The sequence below is a fragment of the Rattus rattus genome, chromosome 2, assembly GCF_011064425.1.
Source record: "Rattus rattus isolate New Zealand chromosome 2, Rrattus_CSIRO_v1, whole genome shotgun sequence".
NCBI classification, from domain to species: domain Eukaryota; kingdom Metazoa; phylum Chordata; class Mammalia; order Rodentia; family Muridae; genus Rattus; species Rattus rattus.
The window spans coordinates 213,617,737-213,628,171 of record NC_046155.1 but is presented as its reverse complement, the minus strand read 5'-3'; the positions used below and the strand labels follow the sequence as shown (position 1 = coordinate 213,628,171).

The 10,435-nt window shown below is 39.3% G+C and overlaps 1 protein-coding gene across 1 annotated transcript in view; it reads left to right on the top strand.

Moving 5' to 3' along the window:
* Positions 1–1,240: 1,240 nt before the first annotated feature.
* The window catches only part of Lama2 (laminin subunit alpha 2), a 470,233-nt gene continuing 461,038 nt past the window's right edge, over positions 1,241–10,435 (top strand). The window contains exons 1-3 of the mRNA XM_032895270.1: positions 1,241–1,288; positions 1,344–1,413; positions 2,200–2,370. Of these exons, the coding sequence (XP_032751161.1) occupies positions 1,241–1,288; positions 1,344–1,413; positions 2,200–2,370 (289 nt within the window). The remainder of the gene's footprint in view (positions 1,289–1,343; positions 1,414–2,199; positions 2,371–10,435) is intronic.

Below are 10,435 nucleotides of genomic sequence, written 5' to 3'. Positions count from 1 at the left end.
TCCCAAGCAGAAAACCATACATGTGTTTTTCTTACACTATTGTGTTGTACTTTAAACTTTTGAAGAAGAGGGGAAAGTTGTCAGCAATGACACCATGTGATGATCTGCTTTGGTGAATCACTCTATGTACTCTATGTGTAACTGTGTATCTATGTCCATGTCACATACCTACCCAAAGACATTCTCTTATGTGCTAGGACAAAGATTGGGTCAAATACTCTGAAGCTTCCCAAAGGCCAAAGAGTCCAGCCCAGGTACCATTTCCTCTGCCTGGCACACCTGTTCTTTCCTGTAAACTTCAGTATTTTTCCCAAGAGCTCATTTACATTTCCCTACCTCATAAAACTCATCTTAGTACCTCTCAAGTGTTTGGATATATGGCTTTGTGCATGTTCAAAATATCTCTGAAAGAATAATTGTACAGTAGCACAAAGGAGTACAGAATGACAGAGGAGGAAGACACCTAGATGAACCTTAATTATTTCATCATATATAATTTACTAAATGAGGGAGTAAAATGTCTAAAATGAAGAAGTGTTTCTCCGGGGACTAACTCTTTAAAATTTGCCACTTGATAACTTCGCAAAATGGTAAGACTATTTCCAATAACATTTATTTGGCTTGAAGAAAAGACAAAATGAAAAATAGAATGGATGCCTGTTGGGTGAGCTCCCTACTTGTTACAAAATATTTCTCCATTTTTTCATGAGGTAAATACGGTATTTTTGTGACGGGCTAATATTTCTCTGAACAGCGATCATAACATGACACATGGATAGAATGGGTCATGTTGTGAGGACCAGAGATGAGATGAGTAACTTCTCCAAAAAGAGTGGTTGAGCTGGTCAGTGGGATTATGTAAACGAAGTTAATGTTAAATACTAGAAAATGAGGGAAAGTTGTAAATGTCAGTCTCTTGGGTCAGGCACCGGGGCTGGGAAGCAAAACCTTGCTGCTTGCCAGCTGTATCCCAGGCAAGTTATTCAGCGCTTAATGAAGTGAAGGTAAAAGAGCGCACACAGATCACATGATGGTTTTGTGACACAAATTAGTCCCCAAAGATGAAAAGCACAAGAACAGTGGCAGACGCAGACAGAATAGTGTCTGGCATGCTGTGGATGTACACTAATAGGAAAGGCGATATTAACATAGGCAGCTGGTTCGGATTGATGCTTGAGCCAAGATGGCACCTCCCCATTTTGCAGATACTGAGTCCTAACTATGTCTTCACCATGTGACAATGCCTGAAATTAAGGCAGAAAGCATTCCTGAGTTGCTAAATCTAAGGGTCTCAGTAAAGCACCATGTATAAAATAAAGTTACAAAGGGCTTTTTGTTAACAGCCGAAGCGATACAGACGTAGCTGGAACATTTGCAGAGCCAAGAGAAACCGAGGGATTAAGAATGTTCCAGGTACAACTCAAGTCCGCTTAGTTGACATCTCAAATATATCTCTTCCATGATGAGGTTTCAGTTAAAGAAGGGCTTTTGATGAATGGTTTTACGGCACTATTACTGGAAGGAGGTTCATAGAATGCAAGTTGTAGCATTTCTGTGTAGCAGAAAGGCATCACCTAAGCAGTAGTGAAGACTCCACTGGGTTCCCATTGCAAACAAGAGACCTCTCCAGCTTTGCCCTGAGCTAGGCCTACATAAGTCAGATCTTTCCATTACACCCAAATGAGCAATTTCTGGCCTAAGACCATTAAATTCTATGATAAAGTTTTGGTGGTACAGAAATCAATAACAAATAGTTTTCTCCAGTCTACACAGAGAGGTGTTGTAGCATCAATCTGTGCTAAATGGTAATTGAGGCATACAAGGATGATAAAGAACATGAATACACAGTTGTATAGAAATTACACATGCCATAGCTTAATACTGGGTACAAATGACATGGGATACAGAAGATTCTGATAGAATAATGCCATCATATTAGGTATGTAATGTCTGGTTTGAATAACTATTTAAATTAAATACTAGCGGCTGAATGTTAAGAGGACATCTTAAAACCCAGAACCTATTTTAAAGAGTTCTTTTAATAGAGTACTTTTGATGCACTCTGCTGACTTAACTCTGGTATTTAGTTGACTAGTTATTTCTATTTGTATCGATTTACTTCCCTGAAAAATGCCAGTTAAATTGTACTTTAAAAATAAAGCAAAAAAGGTCTGATCCACTTCTGTCACCTTTTCTCAGGTTTATTTCCTGCTGTCCTGAATCTTGCTTCGAATGCGCTCATCACAACCAATGCTACATGTGGGGAAAAAGGACCTGAGATGTACTGCAAGTTGGTGGAACATGTCCCTGGGCAGCCTGTGAGGAATCCCCAGTGTCGAATCTGCAATCAGAACAGCAGCCATCCATACCGTATGTATTGTATATGGATTTTGTATGGGGCACTGAATGCAATCAATGCACACACACACACACACACACACACACACACACACACACACACACACACACACACACAAAGCCATTGAAGCCAAATTGCATTTAGTTCAAAGAACTCATGAGCCTAAAAATTCCACAATTTTCTTTTACTGTGAGTTTTTTTTATGAATCCTCTTTTTCATTTTATAAACATTTAGCATTAGTGTCCCATACATATACAAAGTTCAGTAATAGAGGGGAATTAACTAGTCGAAGTTCTAAGGAAATTATTAGACTCCCTGGTTCAGAATGCTCTCTGGGGATTTGCTGATTCACGTGAGACGTGACTGTTCCGTGGTTACTTATTTTCTAGGTACTGTTCTTCAGATCCAATAGGAAAAAAGTACGTTCTGGTTTTCAGCTAGTGAGCCAAGGGTTCATGGACACAGGTCCTGTAGTGAGAGAAGAGGGTCATAAATTCAGTTTCAATGTGAGAGAACTCTTGGCAATGAAACCATGATGAAGTGGAAACTTAGGTCAAGCACGAACCAGTTTAATAAGTACAAGTATAACAGAGAAGAAGAGAGAGGCGAGAAGGAAAACAATCAGAATAAGACAGAAAAGCTTGCTTGTGGAAAAGATGTCTAAGTAGTTAAGAATGATAAGAACTGAAATCGTTGAGACTCAGAGAGCAGAGTTTCATCATGTGTGGAATGTAGAAGCTGGAACTGGGTAAGGAAGGGTCCTCCAAACCAATGGACAAGTATCTGAGAAGAGGAGCTTGCTAAGCTGTTTGATTGCCCTCTGTGAACCAGATATCTATTTCACAGAATAAGTACAGGTACTATGACATGTACTATGATCAATACTGGAGCACAAAGTAACATTGTAAATATTCTTTGTCATAGAGAAATTGAGAAAATCAGGGGCAGACAAAATGTAAATCAGGCACTAAGAACAGGCCAAGACCCACATTCAGGGAGGGAGTCATGTATAGAGAGAGAGTGTACAAGTTAGTAAGACTAACTGGATTATCAAAAGAAGTAATACATAAACCTAGATATGACATGATAGAGCAAAAAGGGAATTAATCTACTAATTTTAGAGATAAAGGCCGATTCAGAGATATGTTTTAGAAACTATATCAGTGTCTATATTGATTATCTAGAAAAGGCATTGATAGAGTAAATACTGAATGGAAATTGAAGTGCTGATGAAAATTTTATAATTAGACAATTTTCAAATTTGGTCAATTTAAATTTCCTTTGTATATTATTTTAAACACTGTTTTAGGTTGGCCTCATAATAAAGAATAGAGTACCAAGATTTCTCAAACATTCCTTCCCTGGCATGTGTGTGCCTCCTAACAAAACTTCAGGGTTTTCTCCCCATCTACAGTGCTGATTCGCACACAGAAACCTACATTACACAGTGGGTCTTACTCTGAGTAATGCACAGCCTCTGGGCTTGAACAAATATATAACGTTCTTTTACTATATTGAACTGTTTCTTAATGGATGAGGAAGGAAGAATATTTTGCAATTTGTAGCAAATAATGAAACTATGAGAGAGTGAGAGAGAGAGAGAGAGAGAGAGAGAGAGAGAGAGAGAGCGAAATGACATCATATCAAATTTATAAATTTAAAAAACTTGGATACTTATATTTCCATATATAGGGAATATGGATATTTCTGTGATTAAAATTGCTGATCTTGTATATCCAGAATATTTGAAAAAATGAATGTATTTCATGGAGGGCATCCATGAGGAGATTTTTTCTTTTAGTGACTCTGATGTGAGCATGGGAGTTGGGAGAGGTAGGTTTTGCTATGTCTGTGTTTTGATATATTAAGAACCAAAGGCCAGTGTTAGAACTTGGAGAAGTATTACTAGGTAAGAGAATTACTGTACATAATCTAGTGATAAAGACTTAAAAAATTCAAGGCAAGGAATTAGGAAAATGTGACATCTAGTTGAGAGTAAGGAAGGATGATGGAGGTATAGATATTGAGTCAGGCTTTAAAAAAGAGAAGTTAGGAAATAAGTAGATGGACTGTCAAGGAGAACTCAGAGACAGTAGAGGAGAAAAAACAGGAAAGAAATGAATTAATGGATATTAACTTACCTCTTCCCTGGGAATAGAGATGAGATCTGATGAACAGAAATTACCATTTATCCAGGGACTGGTAGCTCAAAGTTTCCATTAAGACATGAGGGTTGTTGGAATACCCACGATACAATTCACAAACCACATGAAGTTCAAGAAGAAGGGAGATCAAAGTGTGGATGCTTCAGACTTTCTTAGAAGGGGGAACAAAAATATTCATAGGAGGAAATACAGAGACAAAGCATGGAGCAGAGACTGAAAGGCCATCCAGAGCCTGCCCCACCTGGGATGCATCCCATATACAGACACCAAACCCAGACAATAGTGTGCATGCCAAGAAGTGCATGCTGCCAGGAGCCTGATATAGCTGTCTCCTGAGAGGCTCTGCCAGAGCTTGACAAATACAGAGGTGGATGCTCACAGCCAACCATCGAACCGAGAACAGGGTCCCCAATGGAGGAGTTAGAGAAAGGACTGAACTAGATGAGGGAGGTTGCAACCCCATAAGAAGAACAACAATATCAATCAACAAGAGCCCCCAGAGCTCCCAGGGATGAACCACTGTCCCAAGAGAACACAGAGATGGACCTATGGCTCCATCCACATATGTAGCAGAAGATGGCCTTATCGCACATCAATGGGAGGAGTGGCCCTTGGTCCTATCAAGGCTCGATGTCCCAGGGTAGGGGAATGTCAGGGTGGGGAGGTGGGAGGGAGTGGGTGGATGGGTGAGGGAGCACCCTCATAGAAGCAGGGGGTGGGTGTGGGATAGCGAGTCTCTGGAGGGGAAACCAGGAAATGAGATAACATTTAAAATGTAAATAAAAATGCAGTTAAGAAATATATTTTAACATTTAAAAAGTGAGGTAGGGGGAAGATGAACATGGGGTGGAAGGAAGGTGTGCTGTGTGCATAGATTAGGGTAGGAAAGAGAAGGATTAGAAAGATAAATGTGTTCACAGCACTGTTTATGCATATAGAACACACATTTTGTCTTAGTCGGGGTTTCTATTCTTGCACGAAACATAATGACCAAGAAGCAAGTTGGCGGGGAAAGGGTTTATTCAGCTTATACTTCCACATTGCTGTTTTACCAAAGGAAGTTGGGACAAGAACTTACACAGGGCAGGAACCTGAAGTCAGGAGCTGATACAGAGGCCATGGAGGGGTGCTGCTTGCTAGATTGCTCCCCACGGCTTGCTCAGCTTTCTTTCTTATAGAACCCAGGACCACCAGTCCAGGGATGGCTCCATCCACAGTGGGCTGGGCTCTCCCTCTTAGATCACTCATTGAGAAAATGCCTTACATCTGGATCTCATGGAGGCATTTCCTTAAGGGAGACTCTCTTTGTCTGTGACAACTCCAGTTTGTGTCAAGTTGACACACAAAACCAGCCAGTATATGTATTAAATATGAAATTAAAATGTTCTTTATATTATGGTCTCTCTATATATATTTATAATAATATTTGTAATTTATTTATAATAACAATATAGTTATATAATAATATTTATAATAATATAAATATAAATGTACTTATATAGTATATACAGAATATAAATACATTTAAGTATATGTATATATTTTATACAAAATGTAGAAAGATGGAGTGAGTAGTATCATAGAACCAGCATTAGTGATGCAGAGTTTAGAATGTTAAGTAACTGAGTAGAGTCTCCGGGTTGGAGAAATGAATGACTCATCCCCTTGCCCAGCAGAGCTGCAGACCCATCTTGTCACCCTTCTGTCTTTTATTTGGGGTCTCTCGCATCTCAGTGGAAGATGCTTATATTTCAACGAGGACACACCGAGTTTTTCACATCAAAGCCAGAACTGATTCTTTCAATGAAGGAAGGTGCATGGGAGGAGAGCTGCGGACTTCTCGGCTTGCTCACGTGACTTTTACGTACTTGTCACAGGGATTTACTTCGCGTTACTTTTCAGTGTGAGCTGCTTCATTGCGTTTCAAAATCAATTTTGATACCGGAAACTCAGAAAGAATAGGCTCTGACAGGGATAAAAATTTGGCAATAAATTATGTGAATATGTTCGAGTAAAAGTTGGAGTATCAGATGGTAAATTTCCACACGTTCAGGGACCTTCTAGAATGAATCTGCAAGGCCCACACTGACCACGCGAAAAAAGTGAAAGGTGAACTCTCTGGCTGCTAGGAGTTTGTGCTTCTTAATTAAAACACAAACTGTTTGAGAAACTGCCTTATGACACCCCAGCCAGTTTTTAGATGCAGTTGCCTCTCCGTTTGACTTTTACAGTTTATTCTCTTGGTGGATAATGTTTCTATCTTTTTTTTAAATAAGGGAAATCTGCCAAAAATTAATAGTATACGAAAATTATAATTATTAAAGCAAGAGTTTTGGTTTACTGTTGATACATATCTTCATCTTTTTCCTGGCTAATTCTCATATCAATTTTACCCAAGGTAGCAGATGTCAAGATTCCCATTTAAACAGGTTTTCTTGGCAGTTACTGAAAACTATGAATTCTGTTTGGATATGTGTGTGTGTGTGTGTGTGTGTGTGTGTGTGTGTGTGTGTGTGTGAGAGAGAGAGAGAGAGAGAGAGAGAGAGAGAGAGATGTATGTGCGTGCTTTAATTCTAACACATGATAACAGCAATGACAAAAAAAGGAAGATGTGGGAATGTTATCTGTCTATCTATCTATCTATCTATCTATCTATCTATCTATCTATCTATCACCTATATATTTAACTCTCTGTAAGGACAATGCCAATAATACATTATGTTTTGCTCCCAATGTGCTGATTTTTGCATTCACCCACACTACCAGAGACATTTGTTGGTATTCAGTTATGTTCCTGCCATTTGCTGTTCTTATAAAGGGACATTATACCTGGCATCAACAGAATCCAACTGGAACTGATCGTTAAATCCTTCCTCAGCTTTCTTTTATTAATAAGATAGGATGCCTCATCACAATGGCCTGCTGATGTGATAAGACTTGTACAAACTCAAGTCCATGGAACACTGGCAATGCTATATTACCATTCTGTCCTATATTGTCGTAGCTAGATTAAAACATGAACATCAGACTTTACCTAATTTATGTTTGTCATTGAAGATTATAAAGAAGTCTAAACAAAATTAACATCAAAATATTCACTAGGTAAAAACAGCAAATTTAATCAACATTCTTTCATGTATTCATTCATGTATATGAGTACACAGATGTGGGGTGTGTGTGTGTGTGTGTGTGTGTGTGTGTGTGTGTGTGTGTGTGTCCTGTGGCGTGTGAAAAGGACAGAAGATAACCTGGAAACTGCCCATCTTTGATAATGAGATATTATCTGTCATTTTTTCCTGGACCTTGCCTAAACAACTATGCTGGCTGGTCAGAAAAATCCCAAGGGTTCTCCTGGAAAGAGTTCCAGTACAGTCCAAATTCTAACCAGGATCTGAGGTGTGGAGCAAATTCACACACACCTACATACACACATACACACAGACATACAGACACACACACACACACACATACACACACACACACACACACACACACACACACACACACACACACACACACACCACACCACACCACGCTGCTTTCTTGGGATTTCCCTGCTCACAAAATAAGTACTTCACTGACTAAACTGTATTTCTTTCTTTTAAAGATAATTTTTATATTATATCAGATTTTTATATGCAAAAACCATAATTTTTATTTTTATCTTCAATTTTTATTAGGTGGAATATGTCTATCAGATTCATAACAATATGCTTTCTCAACAGGCTTAAAATTTATTATAGTATTACATAAACATGTTCCTCATGGGGAAGCCTCTGAAGAAAGGGATCCCACCCAAATGTCTGTACTGATCAATGGCTACTAAGGTCAATAAATAAGCATCCATAGTCTTCATATAAGAATAAAGAAAAATTTTGACTAAATTTTCATTAATTTGATATTTTTAAGCTAATCATAGGTTTCTAAATGTTAATTAACTTATGAATGAATTTTGGATTCATGGTTTTATCAGATGAAGGGTAATCAGAGTCAAGATTACTGTTTCTTATAAAATTCTTAGGGTAGAATATTAACTCCTAAATCTTTTATGTGCATATTGTTTTTTCTGATTTTACTTTTCTCCTGGAAGTCGAGGATCTGGAAAATGCTACTGTGAGTGGAGTGTTGCCGCCCCCATTTTAGGGATAAAATGGAATTTAAATGATTAGTCTATGGCCAGTTAAGTGTTAAATCAAGGGGCCATGAAACAGCTAGCATCTATATGCCTCCTTTTTGTAGTCCAAGTGTCATGGTCTTTCATTCCCTATCATTAGATGAAATATATGTCCTGCCTCCTGTATTATGTTGGCAAATTAGGAGGATGGGATTGATCCTCATGGTGACAAAATTATTTCAGGTTCTCTACAACAGATCTATTAAAATAAATATATATTAAAACAACATTTCTTACACAATATGACCTGGATAGGCCAACAATGTCTGTCTTCCCAAAGGAGAAGCTGAGAACACAGTGGCCACTCAATTAGACATCCCAACCTGCTGCTGAAGTTCTGGACGGCCATTGATCTCCAGTGCATGTGGGAAGCCCAAAGAATCTTGATGTAACTCCACTGGCATCAGAGGCAGCAACAGAGGAGAAAGCTTGCTAGTGCGATGCCAAGGCAACAAGGCAAGGAGCATAAAGATTTTCTCTTGCACCTCCTTTTATCTGGGCTGCCACTGGAAGGTGCATCTATATTTCTGCCTAGGTGTGTCAGCAGCTGGTCTGTTGGTTGATCCTAGATCAAGTTAGGTTGAGAAACAAAATCAACCATCACACCATATCTCTGAATATTGTTTGAGACAGTTTGTTCAAGTTCCCAAGGCTGGCACTGCTGGACACACTTCTATCAGAAGGAGCAGGAGGATAGCACGCTAGCATAGACTCTCATGACACTTGGTGGACATTTCAGGGAGTAGAATTGCTGGCTTCCATGGGAGGTCTGAGGCACTTAAGACATCTTTATTGTAGCCCTGAGAGCAGAAAGAGTCAATGGCCACTGCTCCAGCCGTCCTCAGCCAGGTGTGGTCTGTGTATACTTACATGAGAAAGAAAGACCTAGAACTCATGAGGTAGGAGAAGAGGTTCCAATACAGCCCAAAATGTATCACGGCTGTGAAACATGAGGATATTTCTTCTCTCAGATATGTAAGATGAATTTGAAAACAGGAGAATCTATAAGCTACGGGTTTGTAAGAAAAAAGAGAACTATACTAAAAGACTGTTGCTGTAAAATTATAAAATTAAAAGATTGTCTTTTCCCCCACTAGGTCCGGCACCACAGTGACCCAAGATATCCAGTAGATATCTTGCCATAAACACACATCCCAAATTCATGGCAGCCCAGTGTGTCTGCTGCCACACACTCTCGCAAACTCAGTTCTCCACAAGAAAGAGCACACAATACAATAACCTCTGATCCAATTGATAAGCTATAATTGCCCACCTAAACATACAAAGCCCTGTACACATCCATCCCTTAAGAATATTCATAACAACCTGTAAATACACAGAGTGGAATCTTAACGTCAGCCTCCATGTTCTCTCCGAGGATTCTCTGCCTTCTTCTCCAGTCTCCAGTCTCCTTCTGTTCCAGTCTCCTCCTCTTCCCTCTAACTTTCCTCCTGCCCATCCTTCCTTCTCACCCAATGACAGGCCTCGTCCTATCTCGTACATGCCTCAACTGTATGACCTCATCCTACAAAAGACAGTCATGGTTGGAGGAGTGCTCACACATCCTTACTGACTCCAGGCTCTGTTTAAATCCCACAATAGGTTTTCTTCAAATCTACCTGATTTGGTTTGTGTGCAAAAGCCTATGTTTGGTTGGTACATTTAAGTTTCATGCGCCATTCTCCTGGCTTGCAAATGTTGACTAGATTCCTCCTCTGGAATTAGGGATACACAGC